The sequence below is a fragment of the Protopterus annectens genome, chromosome 13.part0 (genome assembly GCF_019279795.1).
Source record: "Protopterus annectens isolate FY-2018-M chromosome 13.part0, PAN1.0, whole genome shotgun sequence".
Classification (NCBI taxonomy): domain Eukaryota; kingdom Metazoa; phylum Chordata; order Ceratodontiformes; family Protopteridae; genus Protopterus; species Protopterus annectens.
In genome coordinates, this window is record NC_056747.1 from 572,750,432 (window position 1) to 572,767,129 (window position 16,698).

Here is a 16,698-nt window from a genome sequence, read left to right on the forward strand (position 1 = left end):
AGAGCAAAGTGTTGTAGCAGACAAGCTAAGCAAGACCAAGACAGATTCTCACAAATGGAAACTGCACCCAGTGGTCTTCCAGGAATCTGATTAACACCCCAAAAAGATCTGTTTGCCTCCTTTCAAAACAGACTGCTGAAGAAATTCTCTTCCAGGAGTCACTGCAAACAGGCCTGGAAGACAGATGCTTTCTCATTTCCATGGATGGGAATATTTGTTTATGCTTTTCCACCCATTCCTTTGATGCTCACGGTTCTTCTAAAGATTTAGAGGGACTCTCCAAAGAATGTGATGGCCCAGACAACAGTTGTTCTCCCTTTATTTATTTATTTATTTTTTTGAAAATGGCCATGGGAAATTACCACAAGCTTCCAAACAGACACACCCCAACCTGAAAACACTTCAGTTGACTGCCTGGATGACAGAAATTTGATACCTTTTAGATGCCTTTTTTTCTGTGGATGTGCAATAGGTACTTAAAGAGACTGAAGAAACTGTTACAAGGAAACCATATTTGTGCAAGTGGAAAAGATTTTCTAGTTGATGATAATCCAGGATCCACGTCCCTTTTAAGGCCAGGTTACCTCTGGTTCTTGATTATTTGTGTGAGTTACTATCCTCTGCCCTTTCTTATTCTTCTGTCAAGATCTGTGTGTCGGCCATTTGTGTTTGTTTGCCCTTTCTTCCTGTCCTCAAGTCAAGCAGTGTTTGAAAGTGTTTTTACATATCTTTCCACCTAGAAAACACATAGCTCCTCCTTGGGATCTTAACTTTGTGCTTGAAAAGGTAACTCTTCTTCTATTTAAACCAATTTATCTAGTAGGTTTGAGTTTCTTAACATTGAGGACAGTATTACTCATTGCTCTGACTTCTGCTAGAAGAGTATCTGAGTTATGCTCTTATAGTGAGTCAACCCTACCTCATTTTCTACAAGGACAGTGTTTCTATGAGAACAAATCCTTCTTTTATGCCTAAAGTGGTTTCAGAATTTACGTTGATCTAATCTATTAATCTCCTTGTTTTCTTAACAGAACCTAAGATCAGGGAGAAGGAATTCTCTATACTACCAGTGTCAAAGCAGACAAACTCTAGATCATTGTCTTATGTTATTTCCTATTGTTAATTTCTGTATAACAAGCCACTTCCAGGGAGGGTTATGGCCCATTCTACCAGGACTTTGGATTCATCTGTGGCTTTCTGGAAAAGGATGGACTGTAGAAGTATTCTACAGGCAGCAACTTGGTCCTCTGCACATGCTTTCAAAAAGGATTACAAACTGAATTTCTTTTTCAGGTCCAAAACAGGCTTTGCTGGGACCATTCTCTATGGGCTCCTGGATTCTTAAACTTTTCCTCCCCTTTATTTTCTCTACATTGGTCTACCCTAATAACTTAGGCTACTGCAATCACGATCTAATGTTGAACATAGTATAGATTTTTAAGTAAACTTACCATAACTGTAGATGTTATAATAGATCACTGCTACAGTAGGTGTCCTTTCCCTTGGTCTCCCTTGTTTATTTTTTTTTTCATTTATTGCCAGGGTGTAGATGTATATACCCTTGCGTATAAAGTTATATAGATTAATGCTTACTGACTTTTTCCTCGTATTTTTCCCATTTGAGACTGAAGCCGAAAGCTCTGAAGCTTTCTGGAGCCCTAACTGCCTTTTATATGGAGCTGCTGGCAGTCAGAGTATGTGGAAGGTGCCCTTCAGCTTTGAAAAGCTGAACAGTCAGTCACATCCTTGGCAGGCTATAACCCTGTATCTTAGGCTACTACAACAGTGATCTACCAGAACATCTACTGTTATGATAAGCTTACTTACACAGCTGTACTTTCTAGCCCCCCAGGCTATTCATTAAAGCAGTCTAATATGTGTATTTACTTATTTTATTTATTTATTTACATTTATTAACTGGGTTGGTCCAACTGGGCTTGTGGCCCATTTTCAGTGGAGACCCGAGGAGAAAAGCTCAATTCACTAACAGTTTACAGTAGTTAAGATATTTAAGTATGAAAAAATTACAACAAAAACTTGTTTTACAGCAAGTAAAAGACACAAAATAGAATGCACACACAACAGAGGTACAGCTAAAGTTTTTACAGAGAAATGATATATTACATACTTACATAAGAATTTTGTCCAGCTGCAAGACTGATTAAGTAAGCATCAGCACAGTAAGGTTCAAGATGAAAAGGGAGGGGTTACTTAGATGTGTATAAGGGGTATGGGGAGCTTAGGCTGGATCTTGACAAGGGCATGTTTTGGAGTTAAGTAGAAGTTTCAGTTTACTTTTAAAGTGTGACGGGTGGGTGATGGAATGAATGTCTAGGGGAAGATTGTTCCAAGCATGGGCGACAGAGTATTTATATAGACGTTTGCCAACTGTTTTCTTGGGTTGGTTGGTGTCTAGTAGTTGCTGATTAGAGGTACGGAGGGTCCGAGGTGGAGAATAGATAGAGACAAAGGAAGAGAGAGCTGGGCAGGATAAAGGTTTGTAAAGAATGGAGTGTAGCATTTGAAATTGTGATAGTAGCAGTTGTTGGGAGAGTTCAAGCCATTGAAGAGAGTTTAGGACGAGGCAGTGATGTTTATTGTACGGGAAGTTAGTGATAAATCTAGCTATCTTATGGTAAGTTTGTTGAAGTTTGTTCAAGGTTGCAGCCTGAATGTTGGTAAGAACTGGGGCAGCATATAGTAGGGAGGGGAGAAGGAGTGCCTGTGCAAGGGAGAGTCTGGCATTAGGGGTAAGACATTTTTTATTACGATACAGTAAACCTAGTTTCTGGTGTGTCATTTTTATGCATTGGAGTGTGTGAAGGTTGAATTTGAGTTCATCATCAATGATGACTTCAAGGAGTTTTGTGTGGGTTTCAGCTTGGATTATTGTATTGTTAGAGGATGTAATAGTAAAGGTGGATTTATGGTGAGTAAGAGAACGGGGGAGAAAGAGCAAGGGTTTTGTCTTCTTAGGGTTAAGGATAAGTAGATTATTAGACAACCACTGTTCGGTGGCTAGAAAGGTATGTTGGGTTAGGGTATGGAGTTCAGAGCCATTGTTAGAAATGGAGATGAGAGTTGAGTCATCAGCGTACTGGATGAGGGAGGATTGTTTATAAGATGTATAGAGATCATTGGTGAAGACATTAAACAGAAGGGGACCCAAGATGGATACTTGTGGTTCTCCAGTTGGGACAGGAATGAAAGAAGAAAAGGATGAGAGCCATTTAACAGATTGCTGTCTGCAGGACAGGTAACTAGAGAACCAGGCAAGGTGATTGTGAAATGGAAACCAGTGTCAGTGATTGAATTAATTTTCTAACCATGCATATAATGTACACTTAGCTGTTGGTCACACTGTGGAAAAATGCTCAGTTAACAAAACATTAGAAAGAGATGTGTTTTGATGCTGCCTACTTCGTTTTACCTTTTCTGTAACACATGCAGAAGTTGTGTCAACAAAGTGCTACACATGCATTGTATGATGTAATTTAGTAATTTATCAGAGGATTTATACTCCACCTTAATTTTACACCAATGTATTGCAGTTAAGCAAAACTCAGATTTGGCTTTGAGTATAATAAAGTACTGCTGAGGTGTATTTGCCTTCTTATGGAGTTGACACTATTCATAATTATTTTGTAGTGAACCGAGTAAATGGAGAGCTGTATTTGGACTGAGAGAGCTGAAGAAATTTGATAGCTGGACTGTTGTAAGAGATCTCCAAATGATAGTTATGCATGAGCATTACAGTAGGCCAAATAACGATGTGGCATTAGTGAAAATGGAAGAAGCTATACCGCTTGGGGATTTCATCAAGCCAATATGTTTTCCAACTACAGACAAGTTTGATTACAGCCTGTGGAAAGGCTGTTATGTCACAGGATGGGGACTGCAAGAGGAATATGGTATTCTGCTTTTATTATTCTGATAATAGTTGTTGTGGTTTGCATTGTTCACTTTTATTTATTCACTGTTTTATTTATTTATTTTTTAATTATGAGCACAATTAACTGTTTTTAAATACACACTGAGAATGTTTATCTTAAAATACATAGACGTGCTGAATTAAGAAGACAAAATGCTAACATTTCATTTTAAAAGGAGAAGGAAAAGTAAATTAGAATTATAGTTTTTCAGACACAAAAAAACACAAGTGCTATATTTTCTAATTATTTTTGTAATCTTACTAGTATATAATTCCTGTAAAAAAAATTAAGTACAGTTTATGATTAAATTCACTATTATGCAATTAATTGCAAAGTGTGCTACTGATTATATTAAATTATCTTTTCTGAGAAGCACTTAGACATGACACATCATATTAGGATATTAAGACTAATCTCACTTATAATTCTTACAAAGCATAACTTTTTTTACTCTTACAACCAGGGAGCGGTCATTTATTATTTATACCATGTGAAACAAAACAGCATTTCAGAACCACCTGTGAAGGCTTCATACAACTGCAGAGAAAACTCAACAAGTGCTACATCATCATCATCATCATTATTATTATTATAAGAACGAAGATAGCTGGTCAGTCAAAAGTCAAGGTCTCAGTTAAAAACAACCCATCCTAAAGTGTACCAGCCGCAGAGTACAACAGCCCAAACATCAGAACACTTTTCACTGAATCATTTCATTATGTTGTCAGAGACTGACTGATGTTGGTCAAAGCATGATCAAAACTTTGATTTAATGCAGACAAATGAGTGCAAGACTTACTCTGCAGCATTCATACACTGGCTTTCTTACAAAGTCAAACCTTTGTGCTAAAGCAACACATAGGGCAAGAAGTACAGTTGACAGTAGGGATGACAGCCGTGGTACCACTGTCTTGTTGCAAAGATATCAGGTCATATGTGTAAGGACAGAAGCATATGTTGAAATTTACTACTTCAAAATGCTGATCTCATTCAAGGCTTCAGTGACAGCCACACAAATATAAAATGCATAGTAAAGACAATATGGTCTAGCTGGGTCATTGCAGACTGCTGGCACCAATTAGTAATTACATTTTTTCATACTTGTATATTCAGAGATTTCAGAAAAATCATGAAATAGCACAGTGTGTCTTTTGAACATGGATATAAGATAATGGAAATATATCAGGCAGGCAGCTGTCCAGTCCTCTAAGCTCAAAAAATTTAAGTCAGGTGGTTCAGCTTGAGATATGTTTTCAATAAAATTTATGGATGGAAAAGTACAACCATAGGATCAGTTATTGGCTTAAGGCTCTTGTGGACTAATGAACCATGCCAGATGAAAACAAAATAATAATAGCAATGCTAATTGATTTTATAATGTTTCTTATTTATTCTTCTTGCTTCAGCCAATGGTCCCTGTAGCCCCATCCATTGCTAGGTCTACCAACACTCGTTTTACTCCCCCCCCCCTAGTTTTACCCAACCTGTTGCTGTGGCTGATCACAGAGCTTAAGGGTGTCAGAGAGAATGTGTGGCTAGCCATCATCATGAGTCTTTTTTTTTTTTTTTACTTTATGTGGCATATCCTGTGTCTTGCTCATCCGTACCACTCTCTGTGGTAGTGTCCAAGTGGTAGAAGCACAATGAGGATATGCAGCTTATTACCCCATCTCCACAGCAGCTCAGCCATTTCCAGCATCTCTTATCCCCCTTTTGGACCACACATCCCAATTGCAATGTCCTCAACTTCCACCACAGTGCTTCATAGGAGATATCCACAGAACTGCCCTCCCCCCAGGGATGGTAACACCTATCCCTCCCTGATGCTCCATTAGTCACCCCAGCCACTAATCAATCTTGGGTCGACTGGGACATAATCATGTCTTTACCCCTCTACACCACCAGAGAAGCACGTTTTGCAGTTTTAATAAATTCCTTCATTAATTGTAGTTATTAAGATACAAACCCATTCAGCATTATTCTTACTTCCTTCAGTAACAGATCATTTTACTACCTTTGTGTAGTGAAGCAGGGATTCTAAAACATACTCCAAATCAGATGAATCTAATCATAAAAAATATATACGTGAACTGCCCCCTTCTAGCCTCAACAAATGTAGTTCCCCTTCCTTTGGTCTCATCTTAGATATTCGCCATGGATACTGGATCCCAGTCCAGACCTTCTGTGCAACCCTTCAGGGATAAAACATCCTAATATTCTGAGCCTCAAACTAATTGCATGATTTTTCTTTTTCTTACAATAACTAGACAGCCTCAGCAGTATTCCTCCCCAATAAGATATATACTTTTATCTTCCCAGAAAGCTTCCACAATGAAAATCTACAAGAGTAAATGGAAATTACTCAAAATGTGGCCTCTTAATAAAGACACTGATCCCTACACTGCTCCTGTTTCTTCAATTCTAGAATTCTTATCTTCTATTTTTCAAGAAGGTGCTAGTTTCTCCACAAAGTTCAGTTGGCTGCCATATCAGATTTTCATTCAGGAGAAAAAGCTTCTTCCTTAGCTTCTTCTAAATTGTGCAAGGCCTTTCTAAACGGCATCTTCTTACTTTACACCCCCCCTCCAGCGAAAGATCTATCTTCTCCATTTGATTTGACAGTAGTGCTTCACGGGTTGACACAACAACCTTTTGAACCTTCAGCCAAGAATGATTTAAAATTTTTATCTTGGAAACCAGCATTTCTAGTAACAATTACTTCAGCAAGGAAAATTTACTAACTCCAGGCTATCATGCAAATCTCCTTACATTGTTTTTAACAAAGACAGAGTTACTTTACAAACCAATCCATCTTTCTTGCCAAAAGTAGCATCTTCTTCTTCTTCTTTCGGCTGCTCCCATCCGGGGTCGCCACAGCAGATCAACTGTTTCCATTTCTTCCTGTCCTCTGCATCTTGCTCTGTCACACCAACCACCTGCATGTGCTCTCTCACCCCATCCATAAACCTTATCTTAGGCCTTCCTCTTTTCCTGTTACCTGGCAGCTTCATCCAATATCAGTCAGACAGTTTATCTGCCTGTTTTCTTCCCATTTGTTTTTCAAATGAGGAGAAGTGCATGTTATGTCTTTTAGATGTACATAAACAACTACATTTTTATCTACACAGGGCTAAAGATTTCAGAAGAACATATCAGTTGTTTGTTTCTTTCTCACTGAACAGACTGGAATCACCAGTTTCTTAAGTTACCCTGGCCAGATGGATTACTGATTTTATTTCTCTAGCCAAATGGATTACTGATTGTATTTCTTTTGTATATACTCAGCAAGGCTTTTCCCTATCAAAGCCTCCTGAGGCACATTCAACTAGATCCGTGGCCACTTCCTCTGCTTTTTGGTCTAGAATTTCTATTGATGATATGTGCGCAGCAGCTACCTGGTCCAATGCCCATGCCTTTATTACTCATTACAAACTAGATCTGACTTCTAGGAGCAGAGCTGCTTTTGGTTAGTCAGTTCTTCTGGAATATCCTTTCATGAGGCCACCTACGATTCACAGCGCTTGGGACTCTGTCCTATACATTGAGGAAGAATTAATAGGACAACATCAGATATTAAAGTTATGATGTTAAGTTGTCAACCTCGCCTTCATTCTTGCTGGATAGGTTCGGAGCCGATCCTCGGCTCTGACTCGGCACTTGCTAAGCTCGAGAGTCACTTTTACCAGCTCGAGGCAGCCCCATATCCCATGATGCAAGGCGGTGATTACCCAGATCTCGTTTGCCGCTTCGCTTATGAGGTCACCTTTTTTGCCAGCTCCTGGTAAGTGAATTTAATTACTCTTTCCAGAGAAATTTAACTATCCCAATACTTTAAATTTTTCGTTTTCATAGTTTGTTACTTATCCGATTCACTTAGCCCTATTCCCGTTAGCTTCCCGTTCCCTTAACCATATTTTCTTTTTTCAGGCCTTAGGCCTTCCCCTCCCAAACAGTTTCCTGTTAGGATTTGTTTAGGTGTGTTTGTGTTTTTATTCACTGTACTTAAATTTTTTTTTTGTGTAGTCAGTGTGATTTTTGGACTGAGTGGTGTGCGTATTGTGTTTAGGACTCAGTCATGTCTAAAGACACCAGGGTCTCAGGTTTCAAGAAGTGTGACTCGTGCTGTCAGAAGATGTCTCTGACAGACGGTCACACTTCTTGTATTTATTGCCTGGGACCCATACACCTGCAGGACTCCTGTGCTATTTGTCACTCTTTCAGTCAGAGAGCCCTGCAGGAACGTAGAAATAAGCTAATTTTAAGAGGTCTTCTCAAGCCTGAGAGCTCCCCGGCTAAGTCCGGCTCGGGGAAGCCCTCGAAGCCATCCAAGGCCCAGCCTTCAGTGTCCAAGTCTGTGGCCTTGGTTCTGACTCCACCGGAGTCGAGATCGGCTCCGTCCAGAGCCGATTCTTCCTTCTCGGAAGTTTTAGTATCCGCGCCGATCGGCACCGATACCCTGGCTTCGATACCCTTGTTGGCTCTGGCTGGAGCCGATACCCTTGCTTCGAAGCCTGCATTGGCTCCGGCTGGAGCCGACACATCTCTAACCCAGCTCGGAGCCGACAAGCTGTCGGCTCCAACTGGAACCGAAGGTTCTTCGGCTCCGTCGAGAAAGAGATCTAGATCTCCTTCGCTGGAGTCTATCCACTCGGCTCCGGCCTCTCCCTTACTTTCGGAGTGGAGCCACTGGAGCCGATCCTCAAGGTCTTCCAGACTCTCAGACCATGACTTGGAGAGAGTGGTGAGTAGACTGTTGAAATCACAGGCACTGGCCCAGATGCTCCATAGCCCATCTCAGCAGACGATCGCTATTCCACACCCTCCAGAAATTCCTCCTTCGACTCTCCTTCAGAGTTCAGAGCCGGAGATTATTGGTACCATGACTGTTGGTGCTTCGGAGCCGATACCACCCCTTTCGGCTCCGTCATTTTCGACTCCTATCTCCTCCTTGAGACCGTCCTTGGAGGGATCCGGTCGTCGGGCTTCCCTGGTCGGTTCCGAGGGGGCGAGTGGCATCGGACCCTTGTCCGACCCCGTTCTCCCTCTCAGAGCTTCGGCCTTGGTGAGCTCGGCACCGACATCTGCTTTGGAGCCTTCCCTTTTGGTGGGGCCGGGGATTCCTGTTTCTTCGGAGCGGGAGCTCTCGGTCCTCCCCGGGAGGGGAGCCTTCGAGGTGATGAGGAGTGTGCTAGCCCCTGAGCTCAGTCAGCAGTCGGTTCCTTTAGCTCCTCCCTCTACAGTGCCTGTAGATATCTCTTCCCACTCTGTTGCTCCTGGACCCAAAGATCCATCGCCCTAGGTTTCCCCATTTGGAAGAACTTCCTCTTCCGAGGTTTCTCCTGATCCTTCAGGGGAACCCCCGCGTAAGAGGACCTGCAAGAGGAAGCACTTAGACTCCCCTGAGTCTACGACATCAGATACCGATTTAGATGAGTCGGAGGGGTCCCCAAGATCCCCCTCTGAGGATGTCTCCTTTTCAGACATCCTTGAACTCCTGAAACAGAGGGGGAACTGGCCCTCCATTAACCCTTCCGAGGATGAATCGGTATACCTGGAGGCTTTTGGATCTCGACCCTCCACCTCCTGGGTGTCTCCGCCTTTCGACCCCCCTCATGGACGTGATAGCTCGAAAGGCGTGGGCATCTCCTGATTCGGTGGAACCAGTTCCCAGGAGGCCTTCTAAATTTATCACGGCCCCCACTGAAAAACAGTTTCTCACTAAAGGTGTCCCGGTTGATGCCATGGTGATGGCGGCCGCCACCAAGAAGGAACTTGCAGATCCTTCCGTACCAGTCCATCCTCCTAACAAGGAGTCTAGGACCATGGACAGGTATGGTAAGCGGATGTTTTCCTCAGCGACCTTTGCTATGCGTTCGCTGAATTATCTATGTCACTTCACCCGACTTCAAAGAGATAGCCTCAAAGAATTGGGTGAAGTAGTACAGGATCCATCAGCTGCAGGGGCTCAAGAGAAGATTGCCTCTCAGCTGGGAATCCTAAATTCCATAACTAACTCCTCCATGCGGCTCATTTCTTATGCAGTCGATGGGGCGAGTAGTGCCGCAGGCACAGGAGTGGCTCTCAGACATCAGTCCTGGATGCAGCTTTGCAATTTTGCAGACCCCTTTAAGGCGTCCTTCACAAACTCTCCCTTTGATGGGACAACTTTGTTTGGCCCTCAGGTGAAGGACACTTTGACCAGGTGCGGGCAAGACTCTTTCTGCTGTAGGAGTCCGTTTCTCCACCCCTTCTAGACCTTACCCCAAAGGTCAGAAGGGAGGGAAAATGTGGTTCCGAAAATCACAGGGAGTCATGCCCGACGCACATGGTCAGTTTACCCCCAGAGGCAGAGGGGGTAATAACAACAGACACCGCCCTAAGGGCAGAGGGGGTCCGCAGAACCAGGGCAGCAGAGAGCCTCTCTCTGACAAGCCCTTCCAGCATCCCTGAGGTGTTGCCCGACTGCCCACCCTTGGAGGCAGTCGGGGGGAGATTGTCGCTGTACCCAGAAGCCTGGCTTTCCCTCTCTCAAGACAAATGGGTACAGTCGATCATATCCGAGGGTTACAAAATACCTTTTGAGAAAAGCCCCTTCCCTCAAAAAGGATCCCTTCCAGAAGTTCCACCCGGTCTAAGGGAAATTGCAAAGCTAGAGGTTTCAAAGCTTCTAGAGAAAAGGGCCATCCAGTCAGTTCCAACAGATCATTTAGAATCCAGAATCTACTCAAGGTTCTTTTTGGTCCCCAAAAAGACAGGAGACTGGAGACCGATATTAGACCTCAGCAGGCTGAACAAGTCTGTCAAAAAGGCAAAATTTTGGATGGTCACACTTCAATCGATTTTGCCCTTTCTGGGCAAAAACAACTGGATGTGCTTTATAGACTTTCAAGATGCGTACTATCACATAAAAGCCACAGACGCTCCAGAAGGTTTCTCCGCTTTCGGCTGGGGACCAGTCATTTTCAGTTCAGAGCCCTGCCCTTTGGTCTCACTACAGCCCCCAGAGTGTTCACCAAATGCATGGCAGCGGTCACGGCTCACCTGAGACGTCAGGGATTCCAGGTGTTTCCGTACCTAGACGACTGGCTCCTCTCAGCCACCACCAGGCATCAACTTCTCCAGGCCAGGGATTACACTCTACGTCTCTGCAGCCAGTTAGGGATTTCAGTCAACTTCGAAAAGTCTTCCTTATCGCCTTGCCAATCTATTACCTTTACAGGCGCAGATCTAGACACTACTCGGATGTCAGCAAACCTAACAAACCAAAGAATCCTGGATATCCAAAACCATGTTCGGATGATCCTATTCAGCAAAAAGGTACAAGCCAGGTTGGTCCTCAAAGTGTTAGGCCTTATGGCAGCTACCATCACACTTCTTCCTCTGGCCAGTTTTTACATGCGTCTCCTGCAGTGGATGTTGTTTACCCAATGGTCCTTCCAGCAGTTACCCATGTGTCACAAGATTCTAGTGACAAAGACCTGCAAGAGCCATCTATCCTGGTGGATTTCTTCCCCCCTAGTCCATCAGGGCAGACCATTTGTCCCCTCAGCCCCGGTAGCCACAGTCACTTCGGATGCCTCCCTGATCGGGTGGGGGGGGCATTATCAGGGCAGGATGGTCCATGGCACGTGGCAACCGTTCAAGTACCACCTGCACATAAATGTCCTAGAGATGGGAGCAGTGCTTTTAACGTTGCAAGCCCTCAACGACTTTCTTCCCTTAGGGACAATTGCAGTTCACATGGACAACATGTCCGTGGTATGGTACATCAACAAACAGGGCGGGACCAAGTCCTATCCTTTGTGTCGAGAAGCTCTCAGACTTTGGCAATGGGCGATCTCCTCTCATCGGTTTCTGACAGCAACGCATATCCCCGGGAAAACCAACATCCTAGCGGACAGATTGAGCAGAGCTATACTCATGCCTCACGAGTGGTCTCTCAAACAATCCATAGTGGAAGAGATTTTTCAGAAGTGGGGCCGCCCATGCTGCGACCTTTTTGCTACACCCCAAAACAGCAAATGCCCAGACTTCTTCTCTCTCTTTCCACTTCCAGGCCATCCCCCCAGAGACGCTCTAACCCAGGATTGGCCCCGGGGACTTCTTTATGCTTTTCCCCCTTTTCCGTTAATACCTCAAGTACTCCAGAAAGCTACCGTCTTGAGAGCCAAGCTGATTCTCATTGCCCCTTACTGGCCTCGACAAATTTGGTTCCCGTTCCTTCATCGCCATCTCTTGATGCAGCCTTGGCATCTGGACCCAGTTCCAGATCTTCTAACCCACCAGTCGGGTCAACTGCACTGGTCCATTCGTTCCCTCAACCTCACTGCTTGGTTGCTCCACTTCCTTCCTTAGCCAGGCTTCCTATGATCTCTAACCCTGTTAGAGATATCATAGTAGCTTTTTTAAAGTCCTCTACCAGAAGGATTTATTCTAGCAAATGGCAACGTTTTTCCTTTTGGGCAAAGTCTAAGAACATAGACCCTTTTACTGCCCCTATTCAGTCAGTCTTGGACTTTCTAGCTGAAATTTTTCACTCCGGTTCTTCATCCTCCACAGTTAAAGTCCAGTTGGCAGCAATCTCGAATTTCCATGTTGGATTTGCAGACCAGAACGTTATGTCTCACAAACTATGTAAAGCCTTTCTCAGAGGGGTATTCCTACTTAAACCCCCTGTTAGGGATCCTCCACCGCAGTGGGACCTAAATTTAGTGCTGGCATCCTTGATACTCCCCCCTTTCGAACCGGCTGCTACATGCTCATTAAAATTTCTTTCTTGGAAGACACTCTTTCTAGTTGCTATTACCTCAGCTAGGAGAGTGTCTGAACTTTTTTCTTTTAGACGTACATAAACAACTACATTTTTATCTACACAGGGCTAAAGATTTCAGAAGAACATATCAGTTGTTTGTTTCTTTCTCACTGAACAGACTGGAATCACCAGTTTCTTAAGTTACCCTGGCCAGATGGATTACTGATTTTATTTCTCTAGCCAAATGGATTACTGATTGTATTTCTTTTGTATATACTCAGCAAGGCTTTTCCCTATCAAAGCCTCCTGAGGCACATTCAACTAGATCCATGGCCAATTCCTCTGCTTTTGGGTCTAGAATTTCTATTGATGATATCTGCGCAGCAGCTACCTGGTCCAATGCCCATGCCTTTATTACTCATTACAAACTAGATCTGACTTCTAGGAGCAGAGCTGCTTTTGGTTCGTCAGTTCTTCTGGAATATCCTTTCATGAGGCCACCTACGATTCACAGAGCTTGGGACTCTGTCCTATACATTGAGGAAGAATTAATAGGACAACATCAGATATTAAAGTTATGTTCTCACCATAACTATGCATCTGCATTGTCCATTCTCATTCTTCCTCACCCCCCTTCTCCCTTCCTTTTATCTTCTGGAGTGATCTCATGGACTTTCTGGAACTTTTTATTTCCAGGTTTGAGCCCTGGCATACTGTTACTTTCCTTATTTCTACTCTATCTTGGGATATATAAGTCATCAAACTTGATATGAGGTACCATAGGCTAGCTGGGGCATTATGGGTAGAGGGAGGTACTCGAGAGTTGGATCCATAAGTCTGAGATACATGGCAGAGTCAGATCCGAGGTTGGACCTGTAACCTATACACTGATGAAGAATGAAAACGGACAATACAGATGCATAGTTATGGTGAGTGCATAACTTTAATTTAATTCCAGTCCATCTCTTTCTTATAATGATGAAAACATTATTGATAAGTGTGGGAAAAAGTGTTTGCTTCTGCAACCTTGATTTTCAACATTTTGAATGGTTAGGCTCATATGTTAAAGTTAAAGTTTGTTCTGACTAACTGGGAAAATATATGGAATGTTTTGTCTACAGTTTTTTCTTATGAGGAAAAATCTGCTTTAAATAAGTTAGTTTTTTTTTCTTTCCAAATCCTGATGCTGGGATTTGTCAGTAGAGAAATAAATTGGTGGAAACAGTAAATATCCTTAAATCCAAGTCTCCCTTTCTCCCTCCCTGTTCTAAAGCAGTTCAGTCACCACAGATGCCTCAGACTTTTCTTGGGGAGCAGTTTCAGTATCAGAGATAAAAGTGCAAGGTGAGTGGGACACCAAGGACAGATACAAACACAAAAATTTAATATAGACGCTTCCCGTGATTAAGGCACTCATCTCTCTGAATCTTTGGTCCCCGGGACCTCTTCAAGTTGTTACAGACAATACCACAGTCCTATAGTGCATGAAAATGCAAGAGGGAGCCAAATTGTGCCCCCTCTGCAAACTAGTCATGTAGGCTTGTGATATAGCTTCACAGCACATTCTTACTCTACAGACATTCTACATTCTGTCTGAATAAAATGGTGTGGCTCTCAAGCTGAGCAGGATCAGGGCAGATCCTCACAAATGGAAACTAGATTGGGGGGGGGGGTCTTACAAGATTTCATCCATCTGAGGGGGAAGTTCCTCAGGTAGAACTATTTGCTTCTTCTCTGAACAATTAACTGGCAAGATTCTGCTCCAGGACTTCATGGAAGAAGACCTGGAAGACAGATGCCTTTTCTTTTCCTTAGACAGGAATGTTTTTGTATGCTTTTCCATCCTTTCCACTGACAGCCAGGGTACTTTTGAAGATTCAGAAAGAATCCCCTAAGATCATTGTGTTGACTCACTTTTGGCCCAGGCAATAGTGGTTCTCCCTTCTTTTGGAAATGGCCAGGAGCAACTGCCATAAGGTTCCTCACAGACTGGATCTACTCATACAAGATCATGATGTTTGATACCACCTGACCCATTCAACTTCATTTGGCTGCCTGGATGATATAGTCTTAATTCCCTTTATGCACCTGTTTACTGAGAACATGCAGCAAGTACTAATGGAGACAAGAAAGCATGCAACTAAAAATTCATATATTAGCAAATGGAAAAGTTTTTTTAGTTGGTTCCAGCAACTTAACCTGCATCCACTCAGGGCTAGTTGTTCTCTATTTTTACAATATTTGTATGAGTCACTATAATATGGCCTTTCTCAATCCTCCAGCAAGTTTCATTTACTGGCAATTTCAGCATGTCTGTCCTTGGATCTTCCTCTTTCAGTACATTCCCTTGTAAGAATGTTCATGAAAGGGATTTTGCATAAGAGGGCTCCAAGAAAAATCGTGGCCCCCTCCAGGGCATCTTAATTTTGTGTGAAAAAAGCTAACACTTGATGTGATGTTGTCCTGTCTCACCTTCATTCTTACTAGGTGTGGTTCGAATCTGATCCTCTGATCCATCTCGGCCTTTATTTACAAGGTTGAGGCCTTCTGCCAGCTCATGGCAAAAATCTCTATCCCAGCATGCACTAGAACCATCCCAAGATCTCGTTTGCCGCTAAACAGATTGAGGGTTCATTTGCTAGCTCTGGCTGTGTACAAGCTTTTTGATTAGCTTTTGCTATAACTCTTAAGAGTTTTTTGTTTGGATAATTAGATATTTAGCTTTTATAGCTGAGTGTGTCATCTCGTAACTGGATCATTTCTGCACTGAGCTGTTTTTCTGACTTTGGCCACTGTTTATCCACTAGGCCTTGTATTTCTGTTCCCGGTGTCTGATATTCTGTAGTTGCCCTATTTCTGTAATAGTTTGTTTAAATCAGAGAACTATTAAACAGCCCACTTTTAGTTAGAGAGCTTTAACCCTAGTGTTCTTGCTGTTTTTCTTTCACAGTCTGCCCTTTAGTGCAGTGTTGTTGTAGTGTTACAGTTCGTTCAACTTAACGAGAATTGTAGCAGGGTCCATTTAAGTTAGAGGACTTAGTCTTTTCTTCCCTGTGTGATCTGTGTCAGGGCCCATTTAAGTTAGAGGGCTTAGTCTTGTTTTTTTCCCATGTGTGTTTTGTTTTCAATAGCTCGATGAGTTTAAGTTAGAGGGTCCAGCCTATAAAGGAAAAAGAAAGAAGAACTTTTGTTGTACTTTTTTGTTGCTGTTCTTGACCTTTAAAAATGTCGGGTAAAGAATCTAGGCCAATGTACTTTAAAAAACAGCAAAAAGATGTCCCTTATTGATAAACACATATTATCTTAGGGCCGTCCATCTCCAGACATCATTCTCCATCTGTCATTTGTTTAATCATAGAGCCCTCCTGGAGAGGAAGAATAAGTTGATCCTAAAAGGTCTTCTTAAAACCCCCTTCTCAGAGGCACTGGAAGAAGGTATGGGTTCACCTAGATTGGATAAGTCTCCTTCTGCTAAATCTGACAAATCAGAAAAATCTGAAAAAAGACCTTCCCTGTCTACTTCTTTGGATCTGGCATATAAAATACCCAGACTGAACTACTTGGATCTGAGGGTTACTGGATCAGACAAAGCCCCATCGGCTCTGACTCCTTCTTGCTCGGTGCCAGTGGAGTTTGAACTAAGGGGCCAGTCTCCAACCTTGCAAATAGTCTCCCTTATATTGAGATCTCCCATTCTTCAAAAGAAAAAAATCTCCCACCCTCTCGATTTGGTCTTCTAGGAGTCTTTCTAATGACGACATGTATTAGGTGGTACATAAACTATTACAGACACTGGCGCTGGCCAAATTACTGTTGGATCTGACCCCCAGGGCTTCTGATCCTACGAATTCCACCTCCTCTGCTACATGTCCTCCTTCAATCCAACTTCTGGCTTCAGAGTCGGAAGATCCAGAGTTGGTATTAGTGGAACTGTCGGATCCGGGACCCACCAGTAGTTCCACAGATCCGACCATGGCTCATATGTCCTCAGCTCCGGGGGGGGGGGGTGAGTCA

The 16,698-nt window shown here is 43.0% G+C and overlaps 1 protein-coding gene across 1 annotated transcript in view; it reads left to right on the top strand.

Moving 5' to 3' along the window:
* Positions 1–3,651: 3,651 nt before the first annotated feature.
* Positions 3,652–16,698, top strand: part of LOC122787486 (transmembrane protease serine 3-like) — a 413,860-nt gene continuing 400,813 nt past the window's right edge. The window contains exon 1 of the mRNA XM_044054226.1: positions 3,652–3,911. Within this exon, the coding sequence (XP_043910161.1) occupies positions 3,731–3,911 (181 nt within the window). The 5' untranslated portion in view covers positions 3,652–3,730. The remainder of the gene's footprint in view (positions 3,912–16,698) is intronic.